Source organism: Urocampus carinirostris, chromosome 9, assembly GCF_059441175.1.
Source record: "Urocampus carinirostris isolate Australia breed hairy pipefish chromosome 9, RoL_Ucar_1.0, whole genome shotgun sequence".
NCBI classification, from domain to species: domain Eukaryota; kingdom Metazoa; phylum Chordata; class Actinopteri; order Syngnathiformes; family Syngnathidae; genus Urocampus; species Urocampus carinirostris.
Window position 1 is genome coordinate 18,861,713 of NC_142357.1, and position 20,802 is coordinate 18,882,514.

At 39.7% G+C, this 20,802-nt stretch overlaps 1 protein-coding gene across 1 annotated transcript in view; it reads right to left on the reverse strand.

Moving 5' to 3' along the window:
• The window catches only part of drp2 (dystrophin related protein 2), a 290,040-nt gene that overhangs the window by 59,107 nt on the left and 210,131 nt on the right, over positions 1 to 20,802 (reverse strand). The window contains exons 9-12 of the mRNA XM_088344789.1: positions 19,283 to 19,361; positions 12,328 to 12,388; positions 11,044 to 11,105; positions 9,043 to 9,117 (exon numbers count right to left, since the gene is read on the reverse strand). Of these exons, the coding sequence (XP_088200915.1) occupies positions 9,043 to 9,117; positions 11,044 to 11,105; positions 12,328 to 12,388; positions 19,283 to 19,361 (277 nt within the window). The remainder of the gene's footprint in view (positions 1 to 9,042; positions 9,118 to 11,043; positions 11,106 to 12,327; positions 12,389 to 19,282; positions 19,362 to 20,802) is intronic.

Consider the following 20,802-nt stretch of genomic DNA (forward strand, 5'->3'; position numbering starts at 1 on the left):
GCACCGCTGAGTGATAATGTGAATAACCAGTGTTTCTCAACGTCTTTTAGATAATCTCGGGGCACACCTTCCGTTGAAAATGTAATTTTTTTTACCAGTTTCATGTTTTTTTTTTAAGTGCAAATTATCATGCTGCCCAAATTACAGTGTAAGGTTTTTCTTACCATTTGTGGTCACTGTGGCCCAAGATATATTTTAGTTTATTGTCATTGATAACAATGTGGTGAAATGAGGTTAGATGAGGTTAGAAGTGGCACTCCTCGGTAAACATGCATTAAGGATGTTAAAAAGAAAAATAGGAACAGATATCTACGACATAGTTCTTGGAGAATGGCCTAAGTTATAATAAGAGTGCAATGAGAGAAAAGTTCATCCTAACAAAAGTGAAACAAAAAGTAATTTAATAACATTTAACATCAACAAATATTACTAAATGGGTCGCAAGGTATATTTTCAGTTTTTGCACGCTTGTTTAGGATTGTGATGGCCCTGGGGAAGAAACTGTCACTGGGTATGTTTGTCCTTGTTTCAAATGATCTGTAGCACCTACAAGAGGGCAACAGTTCAAAGAAGTGGTTGCTGGAGCGAGAAAAGTCGTTTATAATGCTAATGCTAATAATAGCTATGATGCAGTATCGCAAAATGGCAATGTCCTCCACACTGGGCAGAAGGCAGCCCATAATATTCTGGCTGTAATTCTCATATAATTTTTTGACTGTTTTTCAAGTTCTATTCTATTTTTATCTTGTTTTTCTACAAAAATAGCAATAACAAAAAATATAATTCACTATAAAGTATCTGCTAGTGGAAAAGTTTAATAAAACGTAATTACTTTTTATCTTACATTTACTTTACTATATATTTTTTACTATTCTGCTATACTCGTGAAAATCAGCAAAATCATATGCAAGATGTTGCCTTTAGTTGATTTGTTTTTTTTTATCTTCATAGCTCATTCTTAAACAGCTCCATTATAGAAATTATCGTATCTACCTCAATTTAATACATCAATCAATCAATTCATTATCTGCACCACTTATCCTCAGTAGGGTCGCGGGGGTGCTGGAGGCCATCCCCAGGCAGTGGGCAGAGGTAACTCAGAACTGGTTGCCAGCCAGTCGCATGGCACTGAGACATACAACTCACCTGCTCATTCACACAATTTGAACTGTCCAACTAACCTTACATGCATGTTTTTGGAATGTGGGGGGAAACCCACACAAGCACCGGGAGAAAATACAAACTCCACGCAGGAGCTTCGATCTCATGACCTCAGAACTGTGCCGCACACGCGCTAACTACTGCGTCACTGTGCTGCCCTTAATCCATCTAAGTATATAAGATTATATGAGTAATTGAAATATAATCTGTGAATTTTCACGGACATAAGACGCAAATAAAAGTTTCAGATTTTCTTCAAATTAAGCGGGACGCCCTATTGTGCAGTGTGCTCTGTTATTGATGTTAGGCGCAGACGTTGCTGAGGATGCCATGAGGCTGCTAAAGGGTGAAGTGTGGACATGTATATAAGGCTAGCTTCACACTGCAGAGCTAAATGCTCAATTCCGATTTTTAGATAGAATAGAATAGAATAGAATAGAATATACCTTTATTGTCATTGTTACAAATGGGCTAACATATTGTGACAACGAAATTGGGCATGACACTCCAGTTTTACACATAGTGAGGGTATGAGCAAGAAGATAAAGGAACAGAGAAGATAATGTTATAAAACAAGGGGAATAAGGCTATAGTTATAATTTACATGGTATTTACACAACAATGTCAGCATGTGGGATGTTACATACAGGGTTGTCGTGATAACGTTGTATCGTAACGGTTGTGCAATATTGCATTTGGTGCAAAGTCATCATGGTGCAAAAATAGTCCGCATATACATTGGTGCAAGCATAGACATCATAGTGCAAAAAAGGAAATGGTCAGACATTGTGCAATTTGAGCATTAAACGTAGTGCAGTCGACATGTGCAAGAACAAGACTTGAGTAACATTATATTCGTATGAGGTAGTGTTGGCACGAGTTTTCAGTTTTTGTGCGGTGTCTGTTGAGCAGTGAACAAACATAGTGCAGACAGCATGTACGTGAGTACCATTTTACATACGTGTGAGTTTTTTTTTTTTTTTTTTTGCAACAGTTTTCAGTTGTTTGTGCGGTGTCTGTTTAGGGTGGTAATGGCTGTGGGGAAGAAACTGTCTCTGAGTCTGTTCGTTTTTGCTTTGTGTGACCTGTAGCGCTTGCCGGAAGGCAGCAGGTCGAAGAGATGGTGGCCGGGGTGAGAAAAGTCCTTGACGATGTTTTCTGCTCTGCTGAGGTAGCGGGAGCAGGCAATGTCCTCCAGACTGGGCAGAGAGCAGCCGACGATTCTCTGGGCTGTTTTTATGATCCTCTGGAGCTTTTTCCTGTCTGCTGCTGTGCACCCCGCATACCACACCGTGATGCAGTATGTTAGGATGCTCTCCACTGTGGCTTTGTAGAAAGACACCTGCAGCTGCTGTTTTAGGTTATTTTTCCTGAGCAATCTCAGGAAGTGCAGTCGCTGCTGGGCCTTCCCTACCACCGCTCTGGTGTTTGCAGACCAGGAGAGGTCGTCGGAGATGTGCACGCCCAGAAATTTGAACGAGTGGACTCTCTCTACGCAGTCTCCTTTTATGATGAGTGGTGCTGGATTCCTGCCATTCCTTCTGAAATCCAGAATCAGTTCTTTTGTTTTTGTTGTGTTCAATATGAGGTGGTTTTCCGAGCACCACGTTTAAAGTGACTCAACCTCATCCCTGTATGCCGCCTCGTCCCCTTCAGAGATGAGGCCGATCAAGGTGGTATCGTCAGCAAACTTAATAATAGTGTTTTTGGGTGGAATGCAATGTTTTTGTGATATCAGTAACATTTCAAACTAAATGTCACTTGTATGCAATCTGTGACTTGTATGCGTCATCATCATGTGTGAATGCAACAAGCGTCCCGCATTCACAGAAGAGGAGATGTGACGTCACGCACAATAAGCTCATTGTTTGTGGAAGTACTCACGGATGCTAACGCTGTAGCATATTTAGCAAGAGTTTTTTATACTTTATATTTTCCTCCATTGAACACGTTCCGTGTTTTCGTCTGCCATGGTGTGTTCATTGTCGTTACGTGGAAGAACATGGAAACAGGGCAGGCGCAAGTGAATTAAAGATTAATGAATTGATGGTTCCCAAGTGGAGGAAGCTGAAAAGCGAATTCCGACAAGTAAAGAAAATGCAGCTAAGTTTTGCGGAAATGAGGCGAGGTGGCCCGAGTTGAAGGAAGGACTCGAGCTATACATCATCGAGCAGAGCACAACTGTAAAAGAAGACTTCTCAGACCCAGTTGTGCGAATTGCTACGGTACTCTTTTTTTAAAATGTTGTTTTATCTGTGTGTTTTACTTTGAAATCAATACTTAAATAAACCACAACAAAACACAGTTTTGCTCCTGAGGTATTTTTGTATCCAGATACTCGTATGATCGTCTGTGTTGTCTTAAGGCGGCCGCAGCAGATGGCACCTGCGCCCAATTATCAGGTATGCCCAATGTATGTGTTAAATATAGAAATAAAACTAGCTACGGAAACTATGCATTTTAACACGGTGGTAGTGAAAATACTTTAAACTCTGAAACGGCAGAACAGATTTCTGTGAAAATGTACATAGTTGTATTTTAAACCTCCCCGAGTATCTTCAGCTAGGTTAAGTGTCGTGATACTCCATAATAATACCCCCTAAATTGATAACCATCTACTTTTGTGCAGTCTGTTTTCGTTGGGTCTCTATACCACTCTGGCGGCAAAATTGGGAACTGCTACTCCCGACCACCGAGCACTTTAAGCAGCCAAATGCAATCAGCCCGGCAACGCCAGGCCATTTTTTCTTTTAGCACCTATTCAGTGTGTTTTCACACAGCTAAAGATCCAGGCGTAATTGTCAAACCACTTGCATCGACCTACCCTCAATAAAGAAGAGCACGGCTGATTCAGCCTTTTTCCAAGCCCCGCTTAAGTGGATGCTTCAAGAGAAGCGACACAAATGTAATATTCTCACTTCTAAACTAATTTGATAGTGCATCTGATGGTGCGTCAGTATCGAGCAGCTAAAAGGCTGCACGTTGCCGGAAAGTATAAATGGCCCGATCGATAGCGAGGTTGAAAATAAGGACACAATCACCTAAAAATGTGGCTGAGGTGCGTTCTTGATGCTGTACCGCTCTGAATTCGAAGTGCAAGGGTAGCTACAGATGTACGGACGAGCAGCCAATTAAATGCTCTAATGATATTGGAGTCAAAGACTGAAGGAGGGCCGAGGAGATAAAAGTGCGGACAAGAGCACGAGTCATTGAAAGACAATTTAACGGAATTCGAGCGCAGGATTGGGCCGTGAACGTCGGACATGTTGGATACCGTGAAGTAGACACAGGCTGAAGGTTAATGGAGGTTGGGCCATCCGGTAAAAGAGGACGCCACAAATCAAGACGCCATTAAATGACCATTATCGTATTACCATCTCTACTATCCTAATGATTCATAGCACATAACCAGGAAGTGCATGTCATTTATAATATATGGATTCTTCTTCCAGAAACGGACTCTGTTGTTAGTCTGGCAAGTAAATGTGCCAGAACAGTATTTTCGATGCTTCCTGAAGGTAAGATAGCAGTGCTTTACGGTGAGTGCATTACGGCACACCAGTATGCCATGAGAGGTTGTCTGGTGTGCAGCAGGAATTGTTCAAATTTCATCAAAAAGCTAACAAAAAATTATAAATATTCATGAAAAAAGGACAATTGTCAGGTATCTGAGGTGTCTTTCACTGATCATTACAAATTTATATTCTAATGATTTATTTTAATAGTTTTTTTGTAAATGTTGGACCAGAGCTAGCTGCAGATATCCCAGAGTGCAGTAGTAAGCAATTTGAGTCACTGATGAAAATTAACCCCAAGACCATGTTTTTGTCTGAGGTTACGGAATCAGAGATCTTAGACGTGGTAAACAACTGTAAAAATAAAACGTCCATGGAGTGTTTTGACATTGATATGGTACTAGTTAAGCAAAATATACATAGCATTGTGAAACCATCATAATTATTGATATCCGACCTATGTAATATGTATATCCATGAAGTCTTCCAATATTTAGACACAAAAGAGGAGCTATCTGTAAAATTTAATTAATAGGGAAGATGAAGGAGTATGAAAAATAAGCGTCTGCTTCTTACTACCCCTTTTCAAACATGTTATGTTAACGTTATTTTTGTTGTTGAGTCATTGTTTTGTCCTATTTTTGTTTTCTAATGTTCAAAATAAAGTTTTGATTCATTCATTAATCCATTCAGGTGTTTGGGGATAAGTGCAAAGAAATGGTGACCACCAGCAGGTGCTCTGTGGATTGTTATCAGGTCCATGAAGGGAATGAGGCGGCATCGAGAGAAAGAGCAAAATCTGTGCTGCAGGTCTGGCCTACTGCTATGGCTATGTAACAGACCACCCCTGCTGAGCCTGTATCCCATCAATGCCAGATCCATTACCCATGAAACAGATGAACTGGAACTACAGGTCGTAGAACCGATACATTCAGGACGGTTATATTTCAATCCTTTGATCAAAATGCTAACCTGGCTCATTTCAAGGATACAGAGTCTCCCTCCCGCAGATACTCATGAGTCAATTTTGTCCTAAATAATTGTTTCAAAACAAGGTGCAAGCAAAGTTTTTCTGGAAAAACATCACATCATCATAAAGTGTCTCAACAATGAACATAGATTGTTTAATGAGCTTCAATATAAGGGATCATTTGGCAGTTTACAGCTAAAACAGGTTCTGTTGGGGTGACACCTTGACTGCAAACTGTAGTCTAAACTGTGTTCTATATACATTAGATCGAACCCTTACAACAGCATTATTGTCTTAGCTTTGCATGCGCAGTAATCGGTTCTGAATTACGTATCACATTCAAAAAAATGTGCATGTTCTATATTATCCACCGACCCATATGTACTCATGAAAATAACCAAATGTGACTCACCAGCCCTAGGTTCCCGACCCCTACTTTAGAGCATAGCTGATCTTTGCTTTGCTTACAGGTCACCGGCGTGGCGCCCATAGACCACTTGAGCTGCTAAGTACGTAATCAACCTTGCAAAAAGGTTACTGGTAATTTATAATAGATTTTTTTGAAGAACGGAAATCCGAACGATGATAGAAACATAAATAATGTGACCTCTAGTGTGATGGATTTTCACGTTTAAATTTCAGAGCACAATTGCATGCAATAGGTGATTTTTTTAAAAAGTTGAACACATAAAATTTATAACTCAAGTCATATTTCTTCTTGGCCATTAGGTTCAGTAAGCTTTAATCACACATCCAGACGGCGGGCGACATTCTAATGCACCTTTGCCACACAAAGAGCGAGTGTGATGAATACGTCTGGCCGAGGCAAAAACTAATGACGCCGCAGTATTTTTAACACATCGTCCCCACAAGCACCGATGCTATCTTCTATCGAGTACCCATTTAGAAGCCTGGCTCCTCTTGAGAAACAACCGCGGAGTAAAAGATTTCCTGGCCGCGTAACTAGGGCTTTGACCCTGAAGCGGAACATATTCTAGGCTTAACCACGCGGCACAAAATGATTATCGTCTCCTCTCCATGTCAAATAGGTCAATTAGTGGCTCTAATTACCTGATGCTAAGGAACTGGTGAACGTTGGAAGTGAATTTGATGGCTCTAATGCAAAGAGCTGAGACATGTAAAGAACTGGGAAAAACAAAGTGGGGCAATGATTCCGAATGAAAAACTCTGGGAGCCATTGTAAATGCATTACATCTCATTCTATAGACGAGCTTGTCGAAGTGAATTAGCTTAAATGGCAACAGTATATTAACCACTGGTCAAGTATTGTATTCACATCATTTGTTCCCTTGTGAAGTGGGCTATGCAGTTTCTATGGTACTAAGATTCTTGTAGTTGTGACTCTTTTTCACAGGCATTTATTCTGTCACATAAAATTAAAACTCTGCTTTGCCCTCGCAAAAGTTACTGAATGACACTTCTGTCAGTTTGTCGAGGCTTCGCGTCGTACTTTTGAGTTTTCTCTCAAGGGTTTTCACTTTAACTGATCCGTGCAAGTGCTTGTTTCCTGCATTGGAGGTTACTTCCAAGCATCCTGCCCTGCTTTCAAGATTTCTGGGCCAAGGTTTCCTTGTCGAGTCTTTTTGATTGGGTTATTTGAATCAAACACTGCGCTCTTTTGTTACTTTGTATTTTTATGTTTAAACATCCCTCGCTTTTTCACGCTTACTACTTTGTCGCCTCAGTGCCCATCCATACATCCATTTTTTTTGCTTATGTTGGTCACTGGGGGGCAGAAGCTTCAGCAGGGAAGCCCAGATCTCCTCTACCCAGCCACAACATCCAGCTCATAGGGTTCGCAGGCTAGCATGGAGACGTAGTCTTTCCAGCGTGTCCTAGGTTGGTGTGACATTCCTGGAACACCTCCTATGGAGGCATCCTTATCAGATGCCCAAGCCACCTCAACTGGATCCTGTGCGGCGTAGCAGCGGCTCTACACTGAGTCCCTCTCGAATGACTGAGCTTCTCACCTTAATAACTTTAGCTCATGATTTCCCTTGCCTGGACGTGGGTTACCCTGGCCCCCCTCTGGAGCCCGGCTCCTTCATGATCTGCTACCTTACTGTCGTGGAGGAGTTTGAGGGTCCCAATGAGCCAAGGAGCTATGTTGTCTGGGGGCTCCAAGCCCCTGGTAGGGTCACCCATGACAAACAGGTTCTAAGTGAGGGGCCAGACAAAGCGCTGATCACAGACCACTATGACAACAGACCCCTTATGGTCTTAGTGCATCGCAGCATAAAAAAATATTACGTGAAAAAAGAGACAATTTAAATTGCAGCGCACATAGAAAGATGGCCATGCGCACCAGCTGAAGGCATTAGACACGGACACAAATATAAGATTCTCCAGAATACATGTCTATTATTGCCTGCCCAGCATCAGCTTTTACAAAACGCCTACCTTGCATGCCCAGTGAATATATTCAACTCATTCTACACACATTGCTTATTTGGTCAACAGTGTTACTTTGCCGATTCCACATATTGCAGGATGAGTCTGGATTACAGTATTGCATTTTACTTGTTTGTTCTGACTGTGGTTGGGTCATAACTCTACATCTTATGTGGCAGTTTTAGTAAACTACTTTTAACATACTTAGATAAACCTTAAACACACAAAATATAGCACTGAAGCAACTTATGAACAATCGTCGGGAAGCTATCTCGTTCGTAAGTAGGGCAGCGTCTGTAGACGAGGTTTTACATTGGTATAAATTATTACCGTATTCTTTCTATGATTGATTAGTCAAAATATAATGTTGATCACATTTGCAAAACATTTGAAGTCACAGCAATTATATCTGGGTTATGGCGGTGAGAGCCTCTGCCATAACCCAATCATTACCACTAGATCACCAGTGATATAGATGCCATACGAAATGCACTCATTGTTATCTCATTATCACACAATTTTTATACCCGGTACCAGAACAAAATGTTAGAGAATGTAAAAAACTGAAAGTCATACTGAAATATATAAATAAATCCAAAAAATCACTACGAGGGAAACAACCATTTGGTCTGTCTGAAGATTAATCGAACTTTGAAGGATAACTGAATAAATAAAGTGTACATTTTATGTTGGTATTGTGTGTGATTATAATCATTGCCACACATATTCAAAGTTTGTCTCTTACAGTGCTTAGAATAAACTGAGAAAAATGAAAACCACATTATATACAGATTTCCAATCAAAATTTAGGACATTTTACATAGTTTGTGTTATAACACAAATAAATATGGTATTTGAACTTTGTGTAGCCATCACCTTTGATGGCCTATTTCTGTTTAGTCAGAGGTGCTGTCGCTCTGCGGTGAGATTTTGTTGATATAAGCTATGTGCCTTATCAGTGGATGTTGTGAGAGTGTTACTTACATCTGAGAGCCTTCTGAACCCGTCGCAGCTTCATGGCTGTTCTGTACGCCGAGAATTTGATGTTGTTCAAATCCGCTGATGGAGACAAGAATACACAAACGGATGTTTGTCATCAAGACCCCACAAGTTGTTTGGGCTTCGGGTCCCTTTTTCGTGTTCTTCCCTTCATTTTGTCAAATGAGGTTAACATCACTAGTGCATGATTTTGTTTAATTACAGTTAATTAAAGGTTAAGCGAAAGGCAATCAGTGAAGCAGCGATGCGGTCCCTAAGGTTTTTTTTTCCCTTTCTTCCTTTTAAACACACGACTTGTTAATGAGTTATGTGACAGCTTGTGCCCCCGCAGCGTAAAGCTGACGTGATGGCCCGGTTGAGGTGCGTGACTCAAAATGTGTCTCTTTGAGGAATGAGATATCGGACCCTGTTTCCTTAGTCAGGAGTCATGGGGGTCAGGTGCAATTTAAAAAAGCCTGACTTTAACAGACTATACATAGCTCTTCATTATTAAATTGTTTTAGAAGGATCCAAAAGCCCTTTACATTGTAATTAGATTATGCATTATATCTTTACAAAATGGAAAAAAGTATTGTGCCGTAACTTTTGTAAACATTTGTAGGTTTGTTTTAGTCATCACTAAAGTACATGTTATGTTTCCTTCGATCTATTATTATTACTTCTTCTTTATCATTAATTACTGTTATCAACTATTGTAATCGTTGCTGTATTGTGAAAAAAAATAATTATCTACAGAATTCACTGAAAAACATTCTAAGTCTTGGCCAAACTCAATTCTTGGGTTTAATTGACTTGTATTGTTTTAGAAAAAAACTAACACAAAAATGTGTCATAATTCTGCAAAAAAAGGATTTTGTTTGAAAAGCACAGTTTATCTTTTCTTAGAACAATCCAAACAATTGGGTTATTTGTACAAAACGAAAGATAAAAATGAGTCGATTTGATCCAAATAGTGGGTTGGTCCCATTTAATAACTCACTCATAACTCATATTTAGAGCTTTTTTTCCACAAGGATAAAAACACAATGGAACACACCCCAAATTGTTATTATTTTTGTTTTTTACATTAAAACAACATATATTTAATATTGAAATTAAAAAAATAATCTTTCAATAACTATTGCACCACAGAGAGAAGATTTACAATTAACAAATTTAACCACAATTTAGAGAATTCACATTTTTTCACATGATAGTGATGCAATTTAAGTAAGGCCTAGTAGTAAGACCAGGTATGGATATGGGGAAAGAAAACCCAATTCCGAAGCTTTTCTTTCTTGTTTTTTTTTACTTGCCCTTTTCTTCTGTTTTTTTTCTTCCTGCTTTCTTTGTTGTCTGTCCTTCTCTCTTTCTTTCAGGTCTTTCATTCTCACTTTCCTTCTCCTTTCTTTCTTGTATTTCCCTCTCTCTTTTTTCTTGTTTTGCCTTCACTCTTTTTTCTCTTTACTTTCCTCTTTCTTTCTTGTCTTTTCTTCCCTCTATCTTTCTTGTCTTTTTTCTCTCTTTCCCTCTATTTTGCTTTCTTCCTTCCTTCATTCTTTCCTTCCTTCCTTCCTTCCTTCCTTCCTTCCTTCCTTCCTTCCTTCCTTCCTTCCTTCCTTCCATCCTTCCTTTCTTTCCTCACTTCTCACTTCCTCCCTTCTTTTGTTCCTTCATTCTTTCCTTCCTTCCTTCCTTCCTTCCTTCCTTCCTTCCTTCCTTCCTTCCTTTCTTCCTTCCTTCCTTCCTTCCTTCCTTCCTTCCTTCCTTCCTTCCTTCCTTCCTTCCTTTCTTTCCTCACTTCTCACTTCCTCCCTTCTTTTGTTCCTTCCTTCTTTCATTCTTTATTTTTTCATAATCATAATACAAATGTTGATATCATAAAGCATAAAAATTAAAAAATAAACTGAAAGGAAGCAAAATCCCATGCGCCATATTCGTCAGGCTGCCTCACCATACCCAATAACAAGGCAGAGACTTATCGAGGCAGTGCAGCATGTTACTCACCAAGCGCTTGGTAGAGTTCCGTCATCTTTGGGTGGTCCCAGCATGTGGTCTGCGCTTGATGGCTGCAAAAAAGAAAAAGAACATTTCAAACATTTATGTGACACATTTATTTAAATAGCAAAGGCAAGACTAAGTGTTTCCTGATAGAAAAAAGTTAAACTACAAAAAAATCGGCCAAAATCATTAAAACAAAGCCAGACAATTCAAAACATTAAAACCACTCACACAGGTTTGTGTAAGTTGTTTATTTCTTAACAAGTAAGTAAAGATTTGAATAGAACTGGCACTAGTCTACGTCTTTGCTCTTTCTGGGCAATTTATTCCACATTTGGAAGCTATTAAAAGGAAAGACTGCTTCACCGTGTTTGTGTGTTGGATACAAAAGCTGCAAGAACGACTTTAAAAATGAAATTTAAAAGAGACAATTCCTCAAAGTTGTGTTGCAGATACCTCGTATAAATATTATTCATCATCAGCAAGAGCATAACAACCATCACAAATGAGGATGCACATACAAAGCAGCAGCGCCCAAAAAGTGGTTGCCTGATGATGGCATAACTATATAAATGGACGAGATTGTATGCAATGGAACGCTTTTTTTGCCACAATAAAATTCTATGGCTGATCATTCACTGATAACTATTGTTCACATAGAACAGTTCAACAATGACGAAAACATAGAAACAAAGTCCGACACATGTATATTGCCAAGTCACTGATAATTTTAAGAAACAGAAATTCCTTATTCTTTTATCTAGTTAGTGAATGTACTTTGTTGGTTAGATTGATACACCAGTTTATATTTGGAGTAAATAAGTAAAAAAAAAACAGTGTTCTAAAAAAGCCTATTAATTAAGGGGATGTCTTTTTATGTGATGATGTGACAGTCAGCTCACTTTCAATAATCACGGCAGGCAGGAATAACATATTTTCTCTAACTGTCACGCAAGCCCACATAAGTGCTCACGAACTTTTAAAAATGCTTACCTCGCTAAATTTACTGCAAATAAATGCTACGTTTACGGCATAGTATATTGTAAGGCCAAAGTTTGACAACCAATGCTGCAGGATATAAACCACAGACATTCAAACAGCTCTACAAGGTCATTGTGGACCAGCGGAAAACACAATTGTCTTCAAACATCAGTGGGCTTATAAGTGATCCATGACGTTCAAGTCATTCAACCTAAAATGAAAAACAACATGTCCTCCCTTCTTTTTGCATGGCTTCCGTGTCGGGGGATGGAAACAAACTGTAGCAAGTGACCGTGATGTTCCACTTACTTGATGTAATATGGCACTTTGTTGGGTGAGATAGCACGCTCCCATGGTATCTGCACTGAACCTGCACACACACACACACACATGAGAAATATATACAGCGGGAAAAGCTCACCATGCGTGAGAAACCGGGGCGCACGATGGTCTATGTGACTTTGTGTCCGGGCTTTGTCGGGCGTGGCCATATAAAGGGCAAAAAGATAGCATTATTTTTGTTTGGCATGTCTAATCGGAATAGGACTGAGCCCGAGCGGGCTTGTGAGCGACTTTTATTGGTTCATATGTTTTGTTCATTATTTACATCACCCTGATATGGATACAAACAAAAAGTGCTGTTATTATCAATAAGAAAAGAGCGGACCTGATAATAAGTGCATTTTTAGAGGAAAAACAATTAACTAGAAACCTCAGGTCCAATATGGTGACGTGATATTTACAAGAAATATGTTACACAGAAACAGTAATAATAATAATAATAATGTAACAGTAACTCAGCAGCAACACAGCAGTAACACAGCCTTAACAGGGCATTAAAATTTGCACTCTAGTAGTAGTAAGAGCATCCTTTGGTGTTTAGATTAGCTTTATACTTAATTTATTGGTGCCCTTAGAGAAATTCACTTCCACAGACTATACAGAAGGAAAACAACAGACATTACTTTACAAAAACAGCAGAATGACAAACATATATGACAGTGGTACAATGAGGGCACATAGTTGGATGGGTTAGCGGGGCCCGTTGTTTAAAAGGGTTATGACATATGGGATCAGGCTTTTCCCGAGGCGGGTGCTCCTAAATCTTGATGTTCTGTAGCTGTGCCCTGATCGTAGTGGGATGAAGTATTGGTGTACTGGGTGACTGATATCCTGGATTATTGTGTTTGACAGTCAGATGAAGGTGCTGTTATTTAAATATGAGAGTTTGGATAGGCCAATTGTTTTAGCTGCTGTGTTAGTGCTACGTGAGATTGGGCCATAACATAGCTTATGTACAGTAGTAACAGGAAGTGAGGTGCGACGTATAGTCCTTTGAGTTTATGGATAACTAGTCGTATTTGTGGACTCTTTTTTTTTTAATATATGCGGTATACTGATCAAAGGTAGGTTTGTCCTCCAGAGTTACTCCCAAGTATTTGAAGGTGTCCTCCAAAATTACCAGATCTTTGCGATGATAAAACTAAAACAGTATCGAATGGTTTCCCACGAGTTATAGTTCCAGCTCATCCATTTCATGGCTAATGGTCCTGCTGTTGGCAAGATAAAGGGTCTGCATTTGTTGAGTTGTTAGCTTAGCCGTTAGCAGTGGCTGGACCAGCAGCACTGCTCCTGTCTTTTTCCGAAGCCGCCCCAGTTGCTTTTGGAACCCGATAATAATAGAGTTGGAATTAATTGATGAATTTGTTTTCAATGTAACGAGTCGCTCAAAGCCCTGTGTTTGACTGACAGCATACATTAGCGTATCACAACTAGACAGTCAAGCCCACCTGATACACACACATACTATCTGCCCTGTGCAGCGCTTGCTGTTTGGTCTCTCTCACCACAATAAACGATAGATACCTGGATAGCAATGAGAATAAAGACATGTAAATTCAAAATCCGCAAAGTAGAGAACCAGCGATAACTGAAGCGCGAAGTAGCGAAGGGTCTGTGTTACTTGTATTACTTTCTTGTCTGATTTTCTTGAGCGAGAACATTTTCATACAATAGTTGCTGAATGAGTGCGTTCCAATTCTTGGCATCGAAACAAAAACCCAGAAAACCTGATATCTCAGCATGAGCTGAGCAACACGGCTATTTACACCATGGTGAAGGCATCTGTGAGCCAGCATGACGGCAGTAAAAGAGTGAGCCGGGCTGCCGAAAGACTCCCCCTTCAGTCACGCCATTGCGCGTCATCTCACTCTAAAAGGGGCAAAGTAAATCACATTTTTCGGTTCCTCCGCAGCCTCACACTGTCGTCTGCACAGCAGAGGCTAGAGCGACAGACAGAATCATTTTTTTTAAACCCGCCCGACTCCGCACGAGTAAGAGCAAAAAGCCCAAAGATGAGCACCGGCGGGGAGGCTCCTCACAACAGGAAGATGGAGCGGCTAAGCCGCACGATAACTTGGACTCTTTGCAGCTTTGTCACGCCAGACTCAAGTACACATAATGGAAAAGGCCAATTGAGGACATTTCCTAAAATATTTTCTGTTCAAATTGTTGTTTTAACTGATCATTATTGTTCAAATTGTTAACCCAATGTTAGGCAAGTGTTTCTATAACCACCAAAAAGGCAATCACAAGCATTAGCGATTAGCATCAAAACCAAGTTTTTTCAACTGTGCTCATTTGTCAGCAAAATTGTATCGAAATACAAAATCCAGTATGTTCATTTGTACAAAACAGCAGAAGTTGTATTCAAATCGTCTACTTTGCAAGGACAACATTAGGTCCAGAGGTTTGGGGGCTGAGCACCAAGAGTGTCTGGCTAGTTAAAAATGTAAATATGGATTTTCATTTAAATACGTAATACATAATAAAATATAAATACATAATCTACCTCTGTTCTCAAACACAAATTGTTTTATACCAAACTGATATAAATTCAGTATCAGAAAAATATGTATCAATTCATCACGGTGCTGACATAGTCCAGAGCTGTGACGTCATCGGATGAAAACAAGATACTTAACAATGGCAGGTCCCCTTGTAGCAAAATTGGGTTGTCAATAAATTATTTTAACCAAAACTTATTTGACCAATTAAATTAAAGAGCCGAGTTTATTTCTATTTGATCTCGTCTGGCCTTTTCGGAGCACAACACTTGTTTCCAATATCAGGGAAACAGAATGAAAAAACCTTTTTAGTCCCATACTTTGTTGAATCTGCTACATAGCAATTCTAAAGTGAATTCTTTTTTCTGTAAGGTAGGCTTAAATGTATTTGCTCTAAGGTGTGTATTTCTACTCAGATTGCATCCTGTTTCTTTGTTTAAAAATGTTGGTACCGCCCCAGGGGGGAGGGGCAGAGGGAGTTTCTTTTTCGGGGGAAGGGTTTTAGAAAAGGCGCGACCGTCGAGACGAAAGCAACCTTCTGTCCAGACGAAATCAACCTTCCTCCAGCTGCAGCTGAAAGTTAAAAAAGTCTTTGCCTGAATTTCCTCCTATGATTAGTCAATATTTTCTTTTTTAGCTTTCCCATGTGTAAGTGGTTGCTTTAGACCTGACAGACACTTAACAATGGCGGGTCCCCTTGTAGCAAAATTGGGTCGTCAATAAATGATTTTAACTAAAACTTTATTGACCAATTAAATTAAAGAGCCGAGTTTATTTATTTTTGATCTCGAACTGAAAAAAAAAAAACAAGTACATTTCTTCAGTGCTAAAGTTCTTTATTGTTCAACTTTCTGATTTTGGAATAGTGTTTTTCAAGATAGCAGAATGCTCACATTAAAATAGGAAAGTTATTAATATAATTAGTATTTACTATATCATTGTGCTGTGCATCTGCAGGTCAATAGCAAGGTATGCAATTCTCTTGCCTGATGGCAGAGGGTGATAATAAGACCAAGAATTCTTATTTGGTGCACACTTCAGCCCCAAACAATAAAATGTGTGATAGTTTAAGCAAGCTAACAGAAAGTCAAGCCAATTAGTAAATATTTTTCTCATTCCATGGACTTTTTTTCACAATGGAGAATTACATACTGTATTTTTGATACTTTTATTAAAAAGGGCAGTGCATTTACTTCATTCATCGGTCAAGGAAAGACAGTAAATCCGTTTTCTATGCTGAAGTTGTGTATTGCTTTCTTGCTCAGCCAATCAAATGATGAATAAGATGTATCTTCTATTATCTGTAAATCTGTCTATGTCTGACCGCATGTCACTGGGGCATACATAAAGATTATTACAGCTGCCATTCTATTTTTCCATTTGTTTGTTGTATTATTTGAGATACTCGAAGACAGGGCGTGTACGTATCTCATTTGCACTTTGCCAACGTAACCCATCTGTGGTACTTTACCTAGATGGTCTGTTTTTAACATCACTTGAATGCTGAATATTGTAAACACCATCAATTGCAGTCTGAGAATGAAGATCCATTCGTGAGCTGTTTTGAAGTGATTAAACCCCTCTGCCCCCATTTATTGGTTACCGTATGTGATATTCCTTGCCTTTTGGAAGAATCTGGTATCACACCACTAACCTAATCCGAAGGCAGGCTTGAATAGACTTTTTTGTAGTCTGTAGTTTTTTTTTTACTTTTAAGAGAAGAATACCGTAAATTCTGGACTACAGGGCGCTGTTGTTTTGCGTCATTTTAAACACTGCGACTTTGACTACGTTGCGACATATTCTTTTATTTTTCTTTGTAGCAGAAGAAAATATTAAGCACAGCAACAGTAGACCCATAAAATTAATGAGTAGCCCACAGAGGAGCAATTAGTTTGTATAATTAGTCACAACTCTTGGTATTGTACTGGTATTGGTATTCTTCACATCAGAATGATCTTCCTGGACTTCAGCTCGGCCTTCAATACCATTATCTTGGAGATCCTGGTGGAGAAACTCTCTCACCTAGGACTCTCTTCCTCCATCTGCTACTGCAGACCTGGGCACTCCGGTCATGGAGGGCCATACGTCCTGCCAGATTTTGAAGTTTGCTCTTCTTTAACTCAGGTGATACAAATAATAACCTCGTTAGCAAGCTAGCAAGTGCTCGTTAACGATACTGGTGATTGGAATCACCTGTATTGGATCAGAGAAACCTCAAAAATCATGCAGAACATACGGCCCTCCAGGACCGGAGTGCCCAGGTCTGTGCTACTGGATAATGGATTTCCTCTCAAGTCAGTGAAACTCGTCCACCGCGTCTCTCCCACCCTAACACTGAGCACCGGCTCCCCCCCAAGGATGTGTACTGAGCCTCCTGCTTTTCACCCTCTACACCTCCGACTGTTCACCGACCCACCTCACAAACACAATTGTTAAGTTCGCGGCGTACACGGATGAGGTGGAGTCACTGACAAAGTGGTGTTCGAGAAACAACTCCTATTGAACACCACAAAAACAAAAGAAGTCAGACTGGACTTCAGGAGGAAAAGCAAGAAACCAGCACCACTCATTATTAATGGAGACTGTGTAGAGAGAGTCCACTCTTTCAAATTCCAGGGTGTAAACATCTCCAACGACCTCTCTTGGTCCGCTAACACCGGAACTGTGGTAGGGAAGGCCCAGCAGCGGCTCCATTTCCTGAGATTGCTCAGGAAAAATCATCTAGAACAGCAGCTGCTGGTGTCCTTCTACAGAGCCACAGTGGAGAACATTGTGGGATACTGGGTTACGGTGTGGTATGCTGGGTGGCCGACAGCTGACAAGAAAACACTTCAGAGGGTCATCAACACAACCCAGAGAATCGCTGGTTGCTCTCTGCCCAATTTGGAGGAAATTGCCTGCTCTCGCTACTTTAGCAGAGCAGAAAACATCATCGAGGACTCTCCTCACCCCGGCCAACACCTCTTTGACCTGCTGCCCTCCGGCAGACGTTACAGGTCACACAAAACTAAAACAAACAGACTCAGAGATAGTTTCTTCCCCAGAGCCATCACCGCACTGCAGGTAAAAACTAAAACTCTCCACAGATGCTCTTTAAGGAGGAATACCAATGCAAACACACTACCTCATACAGATGTAAAATTGTATTCATGCCTATGCTTACTTTGCGCAATTTTACCTATTTGCACTACTACGATTCCCTGTAAGTAAACACCCATTGCAAATATCTTCTGCTTTTACATGCCTACACTTACTGGTGTAAATATTTAGTGTTCATATATAATTCCTTTTACTTTTATCTTTTTTAATCTTTTATCTTTACAGTCAAAATGTGTACTTGGAGTACCATGTCCAATTTTGTTGTCACAATATGTTCAACCCATTTTGTAACAATGATAATAAAGGTATATTCTATTATATTTTATTCCATTGTAAATCAGTCCAATGTAAAGTGTCACTTTTTACAGAAAAATAGCACCAAGTATGAAACGGTTTGATATTTATGGCGCTCTGTTACAAAGTTCCTCAAGTATGCAGGGGATAGAGGAAAGCGGCAAGCTGCCCTTTTCCACGACCCATGCAGGGTCTGAAAATAATAAAGATGCCCTTCTAGACGAAAAAATATTCAATGTTTTTGCCAACATTATTCAATTAATACATAAAAGGAGAAGTAAGGGAGAATTGACAAAAATGTATCCAATATTCACCAGGTACATATGATATTTTCAAAATCAAAAAGCAGTGGAAGTTATCCATCAAAAACACTTCTCTTCTCTTTCCGTATCATCGGAAACATTGCCAGTTCTCTGGAGTTTCTTTGAATACTCGAGGAATGATGACAAGCGAATGCAATTTGGTCCATCACTGCAGCAACCACCAACAGCCACAGCACAAGAAACACATCTGTTTTGCCATATGGCCGTATTCTCCATAGTATTATTGCCCCGGCGCTGTTGTCTAGAAATATAGGCCTCACATTTGCGTGGTGCAACCCTTATTTGAATTTTCTTTTTTGGCGTAAATATGTGCTTGTTATCTAAATCAGCCCAGTAGTCTCCATTTTGAATGGTCACATGAACTGAAAACATGACTTAAACAACTTGCAGTAAAGCTGAAAACGGCATCAGGTGTGTGGGGTAAGGGCACCATTGGCGTTTTGCAGCCAAAAGATTTGAAGCATTATTCGCAGTTGATGCCAGATGTGCGCCTGGCCTAAGCCTGCAGCTTAAAATTCTGTGCTGCTTGTACAAAAACAAATTGAGATTCATTCTTAAGTTTTAGCATGCAGCAGTTAATCAGGCACGCTCTCTGGTCCAAAATGTACGGTAGTCTAAGTTTTGTTTACAAGTCTGGAATTGAGGTTTTCATTTTTTTATATACAGTACTGTGAGTGAAATTGCAGGTCTCTGACTTACTCGAAAGGAAATGCTGCGATCCCGGGCCAAAATCTCGATGCGCGTCCTGGAGTTGCCTCAGCCTCTCCTCAATGGATCCCTGAGAAGACAAACAACACATCACGGGGAATCAAAGAGACTCATGCTGTGTGTCACTGTGCCTTCGCCAATCCCCGCAAGGCCAGCGCGTACACGCACAACACCTGCTAACAGTCAAGCGTGGAATATAAATGACGTCTTTCACAAATGTTTCCTCCCCTGAAGGACTTTCAGCAGCCTTTGAAGAGCATCAGGTAGGAGCACGCCACACAGATCACAGAATTGTAAATCGCTGCGGAATGAGATCAGCGATTCCTCTGGAGCTCCGAAAGGCAACACGCAAAAAAAATCGAGACAAGGGATGAAACAGAAAGTGAAGTGGCTGAAGAGCAGCGTTCATAACCGCCAAGAATAAAAACACAAACGGAGCGACGCTATTATGTTTGCAATCACCCCTTGTAGTAGATTTTGGCTTTGCTGATCCTTCCTCTGACATTGGAGCTTTTGTGTCCTATCCTTGTTCGCATGAAATATATTGGATAAGACAGATAAATTCCGCTCCTGTCAACAGGCTGTTGAAACACATCCACAAGCACTGCGAGGTAAATCCAATCCTCAAGAGATTCTGATAAAGAAAGGAGCACATAAAGTAATTGTAGAGTGGTCTAGGTCAGTGTTTCTCAAACTTTTTTGGACAATATAATTTTTTTATTTTTAAAAAATTGAGGCACACTGTCCTCCAAAAATCTTAGATAGATATTATTTCCTTACACCTTTGTAATTTTTTTTAATTTATGTTTTTTTAACTGTAAGTCATCATATTGCCTAAATTAGAGTATTACGTTTTTATCATCATTTATGGTGACCATGGCCCCTGAATGTTAGTCATGTTGGTTAATAATGTCGTTGTTATTTCATTGTTCATTTAAGCAAAATATATTTAACCTGTTATTCAAGTTCCTGGGAAAAGAGCAATACTATTTCATAAAATGTGCACAAAATTGTCTGCGAGTGGAAAATTTTGACAATGTTATTTTATTTTATTTTTTTGTAAAATAATACAATAATGATTGAAAACAGCAAATTTATGTGCAGTAAAATAATAATGAAAACAGCTAAATTATGTGCAGGGTTTTTACATTTCATGTTGTGTTGCTTGTTTGCTAGTGCAATCTTAAACAGCTACATTAAACAAAATAAGAATAAAATATATCTTCTCCCATGGGCAGATAAATAGTATATACTATATTTTTAAAAAGTAATCTGCTGCCGCCTACTGATATGGATGAATGTTAGTTACGCAGCTTATCCCTGGAGTACAGCAAAGATACTGAACAATGGCATGTTATTTGCAGTGATAAAATCGGGCAATTTCCAGTGGTAGAGTATTGTGCCCCGGCATTCACAGTCTCACACCACATTGGTCAAAAAACACTGTCCTAGGTGAAAGGCCCAAAAAATACAATGTCGGTTTTGTCAATCATTCTAAATGACGCTGATTT